At 39.0% G+C, this 16,443-nt stretch overlaps 1 protein-coding gene across 3 annotated transcripts in view; it reads right to left on the bottom strand.

The window, feature by feature from the left end:
- SYDE2 (synapse defective Rho GTPase homolog 2) overlaps positions 1–15,906 on the bottom strand; it is a 41,671-nt gene extending 25,765 nt beyond the window's left edge. The window contains exons 1-2 of one of the 3 annotated variants that reach the window (XM_022580943.3): positions 13,080–15,906; positions 4,614–5,309 (exon numbers count right to left, since the gene is read on the bottom strand). In XM_022580943.3, coding sequence (XP_022436651.2) covers positions 4,614–5,309; positions 13,080–14,568 — 2,185 coding nt within the window. In that variant the 5' untranslated portion in view covers positions 14,569–15,906. The remainder of the gene's footprint in view (positions 1–4,613; positions 5,310–13,079) is intronic. The other 2 variants (XM_089920228.1, XM_022580942.3) reach the window with 2 other exon arrangements.
- Between the last annotated feature and the right edge of the window lie 537 nt (positions 15,907–16,443).

The following is a 16,443-nucleotide window of genomic DNA, read 5'->3' as shown; positions in this document are numbered from 1 at the left end:
CAACTAAGAGCCAACTTAATTGGCTCTAAAATTCTATTAGAACAGGCTTCCCTGGTGGCGCAGTGGTTGAGAGTCCGCCTGCCGATGCAGGGAACACGGGTTCGTGCCCCGGTCCGGGAAGATACAACATGCCGCAGAGCGGCTGGGCCCATGAGCCATGGCCGCTGAGCCTGCGCGTCCAGAGCCTGTGCTCCACAACGGGAGAGGCCACAACAGCGAGAGGCCCACGTACCAAAAAAAATTGTATTAGAACATATCACCAAAGATTATATAGAATGAACTCTAGTTAATCAAGAATAACTGAATAATGAATATCATAAACCTACCTGAATAATTTTTTAAATGTATAGACATTTTCTTTCTTGTATTTATCTTTATGCAATAATTCCGTAGAACTTCAAAAGCTAAATTAGGGCGTTTCTTTGCTATTTTAATATATTAAATGACAGTACAGAGATAAAGTATGTTTTCTTATAATTTTCAATTTTCATAAAAAGTGTTAAAATTCTTTCGAATTCTTCTCCACACAAAAATAGTTTTATTTTTTCCTAAATGTCAAAATTACTCAGGTTTACAATAAAACGTTTTTTAAAAATTCAAAAAAGTACAAATAAAGTAAATAATAGCCCACATTGCCAAGAGATTAACCACTGTAAAACCACACTACCAGGAGATTAATCATGGTAAATATTGTGGTGAAAATAATATTAAAAGTAGTTTCTATTGTTATTATTAAATTATTAATATTTAGTTATTATTAAAATTAATACCAGCCAACATTTACTGAGCTAGACAAAGTGTGAAAAATTAATTTAATAATTAGTATGGGCAGACCCTCATTTAACTCTCATAATAACCTTCAGAGTTAAGATACCATTACCACCCCATTCTCCAGGTAAGGAACCTCATGCATGAGCTAATTTGTCTAAGATCACAAAGCTGGTAAGTGGAAGAATCAGGACTCAAACCTAAACACAGGCTTTCAGAATCTATGCTCTAAAGTACTACGCTTTCAGTCTCTCCATCCTTTTAAACAATTTTCTGTCCATACATATACATCAAACTGATTTTCAGATACCTTTTCTCAACTATTATTAAGAAGTTAAAATATTCCATTTAACCTTAAACTTTCAATCCCCCCCCAAAAAAAAGAATGTAAAGACTAATCAATTTCATTTAAAAATCTGAACCTGTTCCTAGTAAGTTTTCAAATTAATAGAACAAAGTGAAAATAACTTCTAAAACTCTGTTGGTATTATCCCAATTATTTAAAATTTAAATTAATTGTTCATACTTTATTTAATAATTCCTTATAAAGATCCTTAATGACCCTAATATCAGAGGTTACTCTATGTAATACTACATTTGACAACTAAAATGAGAAAAAAGTGTTTATTCATTTCAAAAATCAGTAGATTAAATGACCTTTCTTTAAAGTATTAATATAGTATTCTCCCCCCACCCTTCAATGTGTCCTATTGACAAAGTAGTTTCTTTGTAGAGAAAGGACTATTTTAAGTATGCCTGCTGGGCTTTTCTGGTAAGCAACTAATAAGAAATGGAGTGTTTGATAAACTAGACAAAGCGTTCCCTTGTACTGTAAATTGTAGTACAATTCTACTGGTTTCCTGGTCTAAAACATTCTATAGTAGTCAGAGTCCTACTGTAGTCTACAATCTATTTTGTCATCGCCTAAAAAAGCTACTCAGTATATGAAATTGCTCTAGGTTTTATTAAATCAATAAAGAGTTAATCTAACATACTGACTTTTTTACATATTATGCATTAAATATCTCCTACTGAAGTCCTTACCTAATTATTAAAATGAAATACTGTATTTGTTAGCAATTTCTACTGCAGACAAGACTGAATTTATTTTTTTTAAATGCTTTGTTTTTATAAAATCCAAGAGCTGAAATATGACCAATTTGAACAATCACTTAAAATTAAACCAAAATTATACTAACCAAATCACAGATTAGCTACAGCTTATAAGGGGAAAACATAAAATGAAAATCTTTAAATATAAATTTATGAACCAGGCTTGAATCAATTGAAACTGGCACACTCCTTCAGCATCTAGAGCAGTAACTGGCACATACCAGAAACACAGTGTTTATTGAATAAATGAATTAACCAATTGTTAATTGTCTATAAATTGGTGAACCTTTCAGGAAATACAATATAGATATTACCTATAATAGTTACCAGCTAAAAAGACCAAGTAAAGATACTAGTAATGGATCCTAATGAAGCAAAATAGATCATGATAAAGATCACTGCAACAGTAGTGGAGTCTATTAACACCCAACATTAAGGAACCAGTCAAACAGATTAGGGCACATCAACTCAATTAAATACTTTAAAAATAGGGAAACAATCATAAGATTAATCTACATGTAACAACACAAAATATAGATAGCAAGTGAAATTAGCAAAAACCAAAAATAGTCCACTATGTCAGCAACTAGGTAAAAGATACATAAACAACCAGAAGTTAAAAGGGAAAAAACAAGTCACAATTGTGTTAGGATGATCATAAAATTGTCATTCATATTAAAAATACTTAAACTTTCTTATTTCTTAAACAAAAAATTATTTTGAAATTCAACCATTCTCTTTGCCTATTTCTCAACAGATTTCTGCCAATGTTGCTAAAGAAAACATACCACTTTAGGTAAATGACCTTTCTGATCAAACTAAAGCAAAAAGATGACATATAAACAAACTGTCCAAATACTTCCTTTGGTCAACTTAAGAACGTGCTTGTTGTAATAATATACTTAAGAGAAGAATAACAGTAAGAAAGGAGACATAATTGGCAGCCCTACTGTACTTTCAAATTTGGGTGGTTTTTTTGTTTTTTTGGTAATGTCTGTCAGTCTTTACAGATTCACAATTTGCCACAAACATAAAATAATAAAGTTTAAAGACAGTACTTAAAGTGTATATCACTTTACAGACACTGGCTCTCTAATGTTGCTCTTATACTTACGCCCTCTTGCCTTTTCTGCACCATTCCAGACCCATCACTGTCTGCCCTACTCCCGCAAGCCTTCCTCATCACTCCATCCTGATCACAACCTCTGTTCCAAACTATTATTTTATAGACTATTTATACCTCTTCCCATCCATATTACAAAAGAAACACACATTTGCTCTGGAAAATCAGACTACAATTAGAAATGCACACACACAATTTTAATCCCAACACAGGGGGTAACGATGGGTCAAGCATTAACAGTTCCAGGACAGCTTTTCATTGTTTCTTTCAAAATTGACATCATACAGTTCACACTGTTTTTTAACTCACTTTCTTTCTTATCAATATAATATTTACTCCTTCTCCTCATACCCCTGAGAAAAGGATCCAAATGCAAGTAGATTACTTGTAAAGTACAAAAAGATCAGCAAGAAAGTGAGAAAATTCAAGGTGAATTATCAAGCCTGCTACCACTATGGGCACCTGGAGCTTAACTTCATGAGAAAACTCTGGGAAACAATATACAATTATCCCACCCAAGTGTGGAGGGAGCTGGGGTAGGCCTATACCAACTCCTGTCAGTCACTTGTTGAGGGGCACTCCCAGGATGTCCTGCAGGAGACTCTCTAACACTTTGGAAGGAGTCCTCAAGTAGAGATGCAGATACTGATTTTTGGAAGTAGGCTGCCTCCATTTAAATAAGTAATAAAACCCAAGGGATATGGACAAGTACTAACAGCATCTTCTATACCCCACATCTTTGACTACTCTGTATCATTTGAAATTTTATAAATTAAAATGACTCATTATATAGAACTGCTTTCTATTCAACATTTAATAACTGCAACTAAAAGTGCTTAGGTAGTGTTTTCTTGGGTAGTGTGTCTGGGACTAAATTTAAAAAGAAGCACACCAGAAATCAAGGCAATCAAGGAAAAATAACACCATTAGGTTGAACTATATGAATTGCCAGGTTTTTGTTTTTGTTTTCAGACCAAAAACTGTTAAATATTGGCAGTTTCATATGCTTCAACCTAATACATATCAAACTTCAATTATTTCCTTTCTGGGTTCCATATTTATTGTAGCACCTATTTGCAAGATCTTTACTTCTACCTCTCCTTTCTTTTTCTCTTCTTCCTTTCCTTTGTTTCTGAGGAAATGTAGGCACAAAAGTGAAAACTAATGACTGCTAGTACACTGAATATACAATTTTTCATTTGTGGCCAGACCAGGTGTGAATGAATGAATGAATAAATGAATGAATGAAGCAAAACAAGACATACATGAAGAATATATCTCTTCCAGTCCCTGTGACTCCATTCTTTCAACTAAGAGAAAAGTAATTACTGCCTCAAAGGATAGACATACTAAAACCACACCATACACACTAAAAGTTGGTGTAGGACTACCCCAGCTCCTTCACCCCTTACAAAATCAAGTCTGTAATAGGAATAATTAAACCACCATGTATATAAAAATGTTTATAAACCTTTTTCAGTTTTATTTTCATGAAAATATACTCACTTTGTAAGGAAAAGTACATAGCTACAATAGACATCTATATTTAGTTTTAGATACTGCCAAAGAATTGAAAAATGGAAGAAGGCAGATATATGATCATCTTTACCTGCAAAAGGAGATTTCAACGTGGGACTCTCCTCTACTATTATACCTTCTTGTGTCTTGTGTCCATGCCTTTGCTTGTACTGCTCCACAAACTCTGTGGAATAGATGGAATCTATAGGATTTATTTCATTTGACTGTGTGGTCTGAACATCGCCTGTGTGTTCAGAAGAGCACAGCAAGTCTTCAGTGTGCTGCTCTTCTTTCATTAGGTCACTACCAGATAATACTCTCAAACCGACATCAGGAAACTTCAGAACAGCAGAGTCTGCCTCCCCAAAACTCAAGGCATTTGAAGTACCAAAGTCATCATCCTCAGGAATGGGGTTGTACCATATTTCTCCTTCATCATCTGCATCATTTTCCTCATTAAAGTCTAATGAACAGTCTCTTGATAATGAAGAATTTGTGGCAGTACACACCATATACGTACAATATTCTTCAGATGATTTGAGGAAAGGTCGTGACAGCTGCAGTTTAGGTAGAGAAACGGGTGAGATGGATAAATGACTTATATCTTGGCATTTCTTATTTTCGTCTTCCAAATTAAAAGATCTCAGAGTACTCTGATATAGCCAATTGCGTTTCTTTGACACAGTGATGCTATTAAGTGGCTTATGACCCCTGAAGCCAATATTATCCTTCAGATCTTCAAGTTCTCTTCTCTTCATTGAAGACTCATAGACATTTTCAAATAAGTCTGTTTCAAAGAAAAAAGAAGGCAGAATATAATGCCTGGCATACCAAGAAAGGCATGTCACTTAAGACCAGTTATTAAAATACTATTTTTAGGGGCTTCCCTGGTGGCGCAGTGGTTAAGGGTCCACCTGCCAATGCAGGGGATGCAGGTTCGAGCCCTGGTCCGGGAAGATCCCACATGCCATGGAGCAACTAAGCCCGTGCACCACAACTACTGAGCCTGCGCTCTAGAGCCCGCGAACCACAACTACTGAGCCCGCGTGCCACATCTATTGAAGCCCACGCGCCTAGAGCCCGTGCTCTGCAACAAGAGAAGCCATGACAATGAGAAGCTCCCACACCGCAACGAAGGGTAGTCCCCCTCACCGCAACTAGAGAAAGCCCACATGCAGCAACGAAGACCCAATGCAGCCAAAAATAAAAATAAATAAAATTATTAAAAAATATATATATACTATTTTTAAAAAGATAAAAAGAAAGAAAAGTAATATTAATCACATTCAGAGACAAAAATTGAACAAGACAAATTTTCGATTTTCCACCTAAACATGATTTCTATTATTTAGATATCAGACTGCTAGTATAGGTATCATAAGAATTCTAAGAAAAAGGATAAACAAACTCTGAGACTGCCTTTATAAATATCATAGGGCTAAAAAAGCTTTACCCTAAGCAAAACATGCTTTATAAAAAGCTTGTATAGAATGCTTTATACACAGTATGCCTTTAATTAATATTTGAGTAATTTTAAACTCACTGCTACAAGGACTTTGGCAAACACAAGTAAGATTACTACCTTTTCATACAAAGATTAACTTTGAATAAATCTTTCAAAACAATTGTGCCTTACTTATTACTGAATGTCTTACTGATTATTAAAATTTCAAAATAACATCTGTTTCCTAACCATATAGTGCAGTAGCAACTTATGCAGAGTTTAAGTTCTAAATATCTAGGGCAAAAATAAAAATAAGAGTCCGTAAGGAGGCCCTTGATTAGGACCAGGTATCCTGTCTCACAACAAGCACAACACAGCTATATTATTGACAGGTACAAACTTGAGCAGCAAGAATACAAGAATGAACAAAATAGCCCCTGCTCTTAAGGAATTCATAGCCCAATGGAGGATGTCAAATACTTAGATATGTGTATGTATTAATATAATGTGATAAGACTCTAAAAATGTATATGTAACATTAATTCCATATAAAGGGGAAAATTTTTTGCACTTCCAAAGAGTTACATAAAGCCAGCTTCCCGGCTTCAATGACAGTCAATAAGCTAAATAAATATATATAATAAACTAACTCACTACACATAGATAATTAAAACAAAACCACATTTCGTTCGTGCCCCGTTGCGGCTGGGCCCGTGAGCCAGTGAGCCATGGCCACTGAGCCTGCGCATCCAGAGCCTGTGCTCCACAACGGGAGAGGCCACAACAGTAAGAGGCCCGCATACAGCACAAAAAAAAAAAAAAAGGACCTACTATAATTTTTTTTTTTTTTTGCGGTACGCGGGCCTCTCTCGCCCGCCGCGGAGCACAGGCTCCGGACGCGCAGGCTCAGCGGCCATGGCTCAACGGGCCCAGCCACTCCGCAACATGTGGGATCTTCCCAGTGCAGGGCACGAACCCGTGTCCCCTGCATCGGCAGGCGGACTCTCAACCACTGAGCCACCAGGGAAGCCCCTTTCAGAGTTTTTTGATGTACATTGTAAATGAAATAAACATACTTCTACTTGTACTATATTCCAAGGAACTACAATGAGAAAAATAAAGCTACCAGTATCCCATATTTAAACCGATACATCTATTGATATGTAATGAATATGTAATATTAAAAGGAATAATTACATCGTGAGACACAATACAACTATTTTTCATGAAACTACAAACTACATAAACTTGAGATGAAACAGTCTGCTTGCTATTGCTGAATATTTAAAAACACATAATGCTGAAGTTTAGAGATAAAGAGGTACATTATTATACGTTCTGATAAAAACCAAATTTATTCCGTTATTAAAACTGAATATAAGCGACACATTATTCAAGGTAGAAAATTTTACTTGGGCAATTATTTATATATAACTTAAAGGATTTCATTTTTATCTCAGTTAATTAAATGGATGCCTATGAATATAAGTTACACAGAAATGGAAAGCTATTTACCATCTTCTCTTCACTCCCCATTTATGCTAAAATTAATGTTAAACCTTACTGGCATAAATGTAAAAGTTACCTTTAGCTTCAAATTTTATATATATGTGTGTGTGTATATATATATATTGACATTTATATATTTATATGTTGAAAGAAGACAAAAGTAAAAAAGATATAAAAATAAGTGTGCAAAGTTGCAAGGCAAAAAAGTCTTTATTCTCTTGCAACTATACACGTTATGGTATAACTATCAGACTCTAATTAGTCATTTTCCTTGAAAATCTGTAAGAGAATGCGGAAGTGGCAATTAAAAGTTTTTCACTCAGAAAAATATTTACATAGTGGTGAACTACTCAAGCCAATTTTGTGTTCTCAACTATTACGTATTTCATAATAAATCTAGATGAGTTACTATTACTAAACATTTAACTAGTGCCCCAGATCAAAATCAACAGCAAACTTTCTGGGAAATTATGTACTGCAGCCCTCATTGAAAATGTACAGTATCTACAACATCTTTTCATCATTTAAAACATTCTACCGCAAAAACAAACTGTTGTTTTAGCTTACTTCTCTTTTAAAAATCCTAAATAAAAGCATTCTTATGAACAATGTATTTGAGCTTAAATAAATAAAAGCAGCCCTGCTTATAGAGTCAAGCTTGGCAGCCCAAATGAAATTACTAGAATAAACTTAAGCCTTAGGTTTACATATGAGTGTGTTTATATGTATGTCTTTATCTTTCCCAGATAAATCTAAATGAGGAGAGGGGTACAATGAAAAGAAAAAAGGTATTTTTCTATCTTTTATTTTTCCTCCCTTGTGACTAGCAATAAAAACTCTTAAGAAAAAAGCTGTGTGCTAGCTTTGGGGACAGGAAAGTAGAGAAGGAAACTTTGAGACTCTTTTCAGTTCCCTGAAAGTAATGAGGAGGAACAAGAGAAAAGAAGCACAGAAGAAAAGATGAGTAGAATAAATAAGTGCTCCTAAAGTGGTGTCCTCTAGTTCAATTCCCAATGCTCCCTAAAGCAGTCCTTCTCAACTTGAGATCATTTCACTCTCTATCCAGAATCCTAATATATTTTCACAAAGCCTGCTTGCCTTTCTCTTGATAACAGCTAAGTGCCAGGCATGGTACCAAATGGATTATCTTTTTTCATCATCACAGCAACCTGAGGACTGAGGCTATGCAGAGCTGAGTAACTTGTCCAAGGTCATAAGGCTGGTAAGTGGTAGATTTGATCAGAAACCCAGAATCTCTATTCTATTAGCGATTACACTATATGGATTCTTTCTTGCAGATTCTAAAATCTCACTTTTGTTGGTGCAAGATGAGACTAACATGGAGGGATCTGCTTAAACTTGTCATATATAAGTAGTAAGTATAAATTCATACACATAAAACTGAAGCAGAAAGAGCTCAAGTGCTTTGCTCTAATAGGGGTTAGTTTAAGTATCAAGTATCAGAATAAAGTAGAATGCTTTTTCAAAACTTTTAAAAATGTATCAAGATAGGTGATTGAGATACTGAGAATTCTAGAGCCTACTACTCAAAGTGTGTACCAAACAGCAGCATCTACACTGCAAGTTCGTTAAAATGCAGAATCTCAAGGTCCCACCCCCATACATATTAAATCTTCATTTTAACAAGACTTTCAGAGAATTCATATACACATTAAGTTTGAAAAGCTCTGCTCTATAACTGCGAACCACACGTTGAGTGGCAAAGGTCTGGAAAACAGCCTTAGGATTCTCAAAACATAAACACCACTTATAAATGGAGGACTTTCAAAAATCAACACAACACTATTTTCTGCTGAATTTGTAACTCTCAATGTTTTCCTGCCACCAGCAACTCCAATGTTTTATGGCACTCTTCCCAAAACAAAAAACAAAAACAAAAAAATGGACTCACTTGCTTCTGGGGCCATGATGGCAGAATTTCTAACAGAAGAATTTAGAGCTAGAAGACACTCAAAAAGTATTTGCCTATAGTTACTAGTCTTGAAAGGGCTAATGCATAAAAGAATTTGTTGGAAAAATTCATAAAGATAATGTAGCTCATAAAGTTAAGAAATTGAAGCTACAAATACTTGAGAAGGGAATAGATAGAAATCTGCATTAACAGTGTCAACTTCACTTTAAGATATAATGCACAAGATCACACCAGCTATTTAATACTACCTTTAAAGAACTGTCTAAAGATTTTGAACAGAATATTACATGCCCCAATTTTTTTTTCTTTCACAGATCACGGAGCAAGAAGAGTAGAGTCAAAGTAGGCTAATTATTTTTAAAGCAGTAAAAGGCCAAAATAGCTCAACCCAGTGCTTTCCGATTTATTTTTGAGTACTATATGCTAATTAAAACTTATTTATAAAGAGTTATAATGAAGTATAGTCAGCAAATAGATTAAAATTCCTTTGTAACCTTAAGGCTTGAAGAAACTTTACAATATTTACCATGTGTAATGACTTTAGATTTCTTAAATAATCATCTCAATTAGTAACAAATTGGTCAATCTGTGAGTACTACATTCCCAACTGCATCAAATCACTGGCAGTATTATACTATCAAAAGTTTTAGTGGTTCTTAGTAGGAGCCAGAAATCAAAACTGAATATCATTTTGGCTTCCACTTGTCATATGGCTTCAAAAATTTCCAAAACACCTAAGTAGATTAGGTATTTCTATCTCCTTACATAGTTATTCTGTGTTATAAATTCTAACTATAACTATTTTGAAAGAAAACATCGCCACAAATAATATTGTACAGAAAAATGTGATATAAACCTTCTAAGCTGTTTTTTTTTAATACATTTATTTATATTCATTTTTGGCTGCATTGGGTCTTCGTTGTTGGCGCGGGCTTTCTCTAGTTGTGGCGAGCAGGCGGCTACTCTTCGTTGCGGTGCACAGGCTTCTCACTGCGGTGGCTTCTCTTGTTGCGGAGCACAGGCTCTAGGCGTGTGGGCTTCAGTAACTATGGCAGGCAGGCTCAGTAGTTGTGGCTCGCGGGCTCTAGAGCACAGGCTCAGTAGTTGTGGCGCACGGGCTTAGTTGCTCCGCAGCATGTGAGATCTTCCAGAACCAGGGCTGGAATCTGTGTCCCCAACACTGGCAGGCAGATTCTTAACCACTGCGCCACCAGGGAAGTCCCCTTTTGAGCTATTTAACATCTTTATGCAACCAAGAATGTACTGCTTCATCGGGACTGCCCAGTTAACTTTTAAGAAAACATGATTAAAAGTAGAGTCCAAGTAACCAATTTGAACTAAACATTTAAAGGTAAAGGTTTAAGATGGATAAAGCAATTGACTAAAAGAAAGACTTTAAACCTATTCTAGGATTCCCCCATCTTCTTTGCAACTTTGAGGAAGTTACTTACCCCTCTAAACCTTGTTGAAATTCCATCCATCTCCTCAGTCCAAGCAATTTAATAGAATTAATTGGATCAAACCTCTAAAGAAATTTAGAGTCCCTTTGACCTCATATAAATGGGGTTTTGGAGTCATAAAGACCTGAGTTTGAATCCACATAATAGTTTGAATCTATATACTAGTATACATAAACCAAATACTAGTTTAAGTGACCTTGGGCAAACTACTTAACCCCTTCTTTGCTTTTGCTGTTGTTGTGCAATAACAGCTGTCATACCTCCATGGAGGGGGGAGGGGAGGGAAGTAATAAAGATTATATGAAAACCCCACAAAGTATTCAGAATGGTTTTAATAAGTTCAACTAACCTTCATAAAAAACAGTTTAAAAAAAATTAACTCTTCAAATCTATACTAGATATATAAACATTGCACAAATTATTTTTATCTTTCCTAAAAGATGAACTGATGATTTGAAAGGAAATAACATCTGAGAAAGTTTTTAAAACCAGAGATTATCTAAGCTTTTGTTTAGATTTCTTGTAAAATATCTAAAATACCATCACATAATAATTCTAATGTGTCATTTAATTTCTTTTAAAATTGGTTTCATTTAATTAGTTTCTCAATGAAAAAATCAATGAATTCATTCCTAAGAGTTACTACAGTTATTATTAGTTTTAAAACACTTCAATGTTTACACAACAACTGAGGGTGTTAAAAGCCATCAGATAGTAATGTCTAACCTTTGCAACAAAAGGGTAATACATATTTTACTGAAGTTTTATACAGATTTTTGTTATGGCTAAAAATTAACTGTCTTAAAAAGAGTTAACTGAACCAAAATCAGTGGAGGTAAAGATAATAGCACTAAAACGTAATAAATGATTACAAATACTTTACTACTGGAAATGCATATTTTAATATAAACTTAGCATAAAGTACACCTCTCTTCACAAAAATTTACATTCTACTATCTTTTTATTCAGGTGGAATGGAATAAATTTGAGGGAAATTGACAGGTGTGGGTTAGAGATTTATAGATTCAAAAGAACTTCTCATTTTGTATACACTTGAAGTGAATTATTTGATTTGTCCTCATTGTGTAATAAAAAGTTTTGTGAACTTTGTTTCTCCCCGTTTTTTGTTTATTGGTTTAAAAAGTTAATGTGTACAAACCTAGTCCTGTAGGATTTGTAATTCTTAACAGAGAAACTGCCAAGTACTGTGAATACTTTTACATTTAAGCATTTAATATTTTTTAAAGTATTACTGATATGTAAGTCATTATGTTCACTAAAGTCTTTAAAAGTGTAGTCCGAAAGATCATGTTGTTTTTGGCTCAGTTTAAAGGTACTTCTTTCACAAGAGAATTCTTTTACTATTTACAACATAAGAGATTTCTAGAATGGATAACTTAAACCTTCAGTGAAAACTAAAAATCACACACATAAAATAGGGAGTAAAATCCTATTATTAGGACAAATATACTTTTTACAAATTCCTTTAACTGCCTACACTTTCTTAAAAAGTACATAAGACATACTTTTCTTCTGATTAAAATCCAAGTGCCCTTCATTTTCCACAATAATAAGATTACCCACATTGTTATGTTTTTAGGGGGGAGGGGGAGGGGAGGGAAAGGTGAAGAGAAGAAACGTGAAATCCTACCTGACTAAAAAGAAGTATTACCATGATAGTTTTTTCGGTTTGGTTTGGTTTTGGGTTTTGGTTGTGTGTATCTGTGTACACAAACGCTTCTGACCGGGAGGTGTAATGAGTAAAATGACAGTTTATGAAGCCCATAAAGTCTAACTTGGATCAAATTCAAATTCACAAACTCCACAAAAGTCTACAGATTAGCCCTGAGCTACAAAGAATAAAAGTCAAGGCAGCGCCGGCCAACTCTTAAGCCGAGACTGAAAAGCAAACTGTGGTGAACTTAACCTTTACTCACTGTTGCGCTTAGAACTAGGTACACTGTTTCTTAGAGAAGAAAAAACAAAAACCCCAAGTTCCTCATGCCACTGTCTTAAAAAAACAAACAAATAAACAAACAAACCCGAGATAAGGCATTATACTAGGTAACCTGGAAATGGCATTAGGCTGCCACTGACGTGACCCTCACTTTGGCACCAGCACGTACCGTAGTCTGCAAAACCATACCTTCTTCTTCGCTCTTAAGACAGAAGCCCGGTCGGTAAACACATTTTGATTGCAAGGTATCCTACCTGTCAGTGTAATTCTTTGGTCTGGCGGCACCGAGACGACTTGGCTTTCCCGCATTTTCAAAGCGCCCAGATTTGGAGACGTTGCCTGCGCTCGGGTGACTTCGGGGGGTGTCCTACGAGCGCGACCCTTCATTCCCAGAGACAGCAGGCGTCCTTTGTACATCCACTTCTGCAGCTTCTTGACTGTCACCGCGGGCGGTTTGAGGAAGGGGAGCCCCTCCTGTCCGTCTTCTTTGCCGCGGCTTCCCGAGGAGCGGCGGGGGTCCTCGGAGCTGGGAGGCCGGAGGCCGGAGGGCGCCGCGGCCCGGGAGCTGCCTCCGCTCCAGCCGTCCATCCCGTCTCCACGTGGCGGGGGCTCGTCCGTTTCCCCGCGAGCGCCGCACCTGATCCAGCTGTCGCTCCGCCACCGCTGTAAGGAAGGCGGCTTGGCACCCACGCGGAGGCTGTCGAGGCTTCTGCTGCAGGACAGCCGCATCCGAGGAGTCCGCGGGCGGGCTCCCCCCGACTCCCTCGGAGGCGACCGGGGCGGGGACACCTGCTGCCAAGGGCAGTCGCCGCCTCCCCGCTCGCAGTCTCGGGGGCAGGCTCGGCGGGCCGCCGCGCCGCAGGGGTAAGGCGGCTGGTCCGGAGCCCGGGCTCCCGCAGGGCAGCCGCGATCCGCCCTGCCCCGGTCGCCCTGCCGCCTGCCCGAGTCAGGGGGCAGGTCGTGCATGGCCTGGATCAGCAGATAATAGGCCTCTCGCAACTGGGTCTGCAGCCTGCCTGTCTCCAGACGGCCGCCCTCCGCCCCTGGGGAGGAGCCAGCGGCCGGGGGAGGCGGGGGCCACCGCTCCGCCTCCGCCCCCTCAGGCTCCGGCGCGGGCTGGGAGCCGCCGGGCAGGTTCTCGTAGTAGTCGGCGTTGTCCTCCTCGTCCTCTACGCTGCCCTCGGAGCCCGGCGGAGCGTGCAGAGAGGCGCGAGTGAGCCCGCGGCCCGAGGGTGCGGCCTCCTTCCCGCCGCGCGGCCGAGGCCCGAGCGCCCCCGACCTCTCCGGCCGCCCTCCCGCGACCCGCGCCTCAGGACCCCACGCCTGAGGCGACGGCGGCGGTCGCTCCAGGCTCGGCCGGGCTCCGCCGGCGCGCTCGCGTACGGGTCCGCCCGGAGCACCCCCGGCATCTCCCTCGGCAGCCGAAGAGGCCGCCACGGTGGCTGCTGTGGCCACCCGGCGCCCGGGCCCCCCGGCGGCACGAGGACCCCGCCTCCCCCGGAGCCTGGACAGCGTCCTCCTCAAAGGGTCCGTCATCCCCCTCCGCCTCAGCAGCCAGGCTCGCCCCTGGTGCGGGGAGAGCTCGGAGTCCCGCTCGGGAGGAAGCCGCGCTCGCGGCGGCGGCGGCGGCGGCGGCGGCGGCGGCTCCCCATGACCGACACTGGCCCTCGCGGGCTCCTCACATTCTTGGCATAACTCTGCCGCGGGACGGGTGGGGGAGGGCGGCGGCGCCGCAGAGCGCATGCCCCGGAGCCCCGGGCCGCAACGGGGCGCGCGGGCTGCCGGCTGCTGCTCAGCGGGCGTCGGGCGAGGCAAGGCGGAGGGCGGGGAAGGGAGGTGGGTGAGAGCTAAGGAAGACCGAGGGATGCAGAGAGAACGTACCGAGGGGGGTGGGGGGGTTGCAGTAAGAGTCGAGGCGGGAAAAAGAAAGAGCGGGAAGGTGAGTCTGCGCTGGAGGCTGCAAAGTTCTGGTCGGGGAGACGGAGAAAGGGAAAGTGCCCTCCTGGCTGCCACTCAGTCACCTTCACCACCCTCCGCATTGCCACCACTGCACGAGGCGTGTCCTACAGTGCAAGTCCTAGCTTGAGAGAAAACAAAGATTGTTTTGACGGATAAGGTATGAGTACAGGTGTATCTCACTTAGTGAAGTGTGTTCTAGAAACGTTCCGAATCATTTTAATTTGTACAGGGAGCTGCCCATTTAAAGGAAATTTGCAGAGATTCCTTTTCAATTAGGAAGAACCCTTTTGCCCAAAAAAATCACCACTGGTGTCTCTTTTTAAAGTCTATTTTTCTTTCTTCCTTCCTTCCTTCCTTCCTCCCTCCCTCCCTCCTTCCCTCCCTTCCTTCCTTCCTGTTAATGCATGCTAACACAAAATTAATTGTAGCATAAACCAAAACTTGTAAAACGGAGGCGCAAATATAGCCTCCCCCATCACCTAACACTTTGTTTTAATTAAAACTGGGTTGAAAAACAATTGGGTTGAAACTGAGAAACAATGTTATTTGGAAATACCAACTCTCTCTCAAAAGCATTAAATTCCATGTTCTGTGTAACATTTGTAAAATACCTTGTGTTGCCACAGAGCAGTGGACCTGTTTGTGGTTGATAAGAATCAATCTGATTTCAGAGTTAAACTTTTTAGCGCTTACGTATTACTAACTCCTAGCACAGTACTTGCACCTAGTAAGTACTCAAGAAATATTTGTTGAATAAACAAATGCTTGCATGAGTAAATTTAACTGACCCTATTTTCAACGATATATATCTATGTAAGTTCCTTTTTTTTTTTTTTCCTATCAGTCAAAGGCTCCAGCCTCTAAATGTGCTTTGACCTATACTTCCTTTATTAGTACCTAGTCTCTGCATCCTGGAATAATTTTACCTGCATCTCTATTTGCAGAAATCTTACCCATCCTCTAAGATTCCATTCAGCTGCCTTCTTCATGAAGTCGTCTCTGATCTTCCACATGGACACGATCTCTCTTCCTCCAAACTCCAATAGTACTTTATTCATACCCACTCAAAGTATGTTTATTATTTTTTTTTACAAGGTGCACCCTATCTCCCATACAAGAAAATTCATAAACTCCTTGAGGGCAGAGACTATTTATACTTGACTTTTATATTCTTCATAGAGTATAACATCTTATACACTGTACATGACGAATAAATATTTTAAAACTAATGTCAACTTTAATTTGAAGGAAGCAAATGACTTTAATTTCCAGTCTATTGCCTGACTCTCCACTAGACCATACTCTATTAGTGTTGTTTTAAAATTCTTTCAGTGATGTGTAAGAACATACTTTGTTAAATAATCTTAATTCTCATCTAGGAAAATACAGTGAAATGTTACACTACAATTTGCATACATTACTATTTATAGTTCTACACTATTTTTATTCTGTGGAACCAAAGCTATTTAATGAATAGTCAAGGCATAAAATTATGTCCCAGTGAAATATTCCCACAGGAAATGGCTGATGATAAAGCTGCCAATGGTGTCTATAAACACAATTTGATCTCTATCTCAGAAATTGTTTCCATTCCAACTCTTGTTTGCAAAATCTTTTTATTCTTTGTAGTTAACACAGTTGTTAAGAATACCATAAGTT

The sequence above is a fragment of the Delphinapterus leucas genome, chromosome 1, assembly GCF_059928025.1.
Source record: "Delphinapterus leucas isolate spDelLeu-1000000601 "Yukka" chromosome 1, BTC_Dleu_Yukka2, whole genome shotgun sequence".
Lineage (NCBI taxonomy): Eukaryota > Metazoa > Chordata > Mammalia > Artiodactyla > Monodontidae > Delphinapterus > Delphinapterus leucas.
The sequence above is the reverse complement of the archived record's forward strand: the minus strand, read 5'-3'. Positions and strand labels throughout refer to the sequence as shown.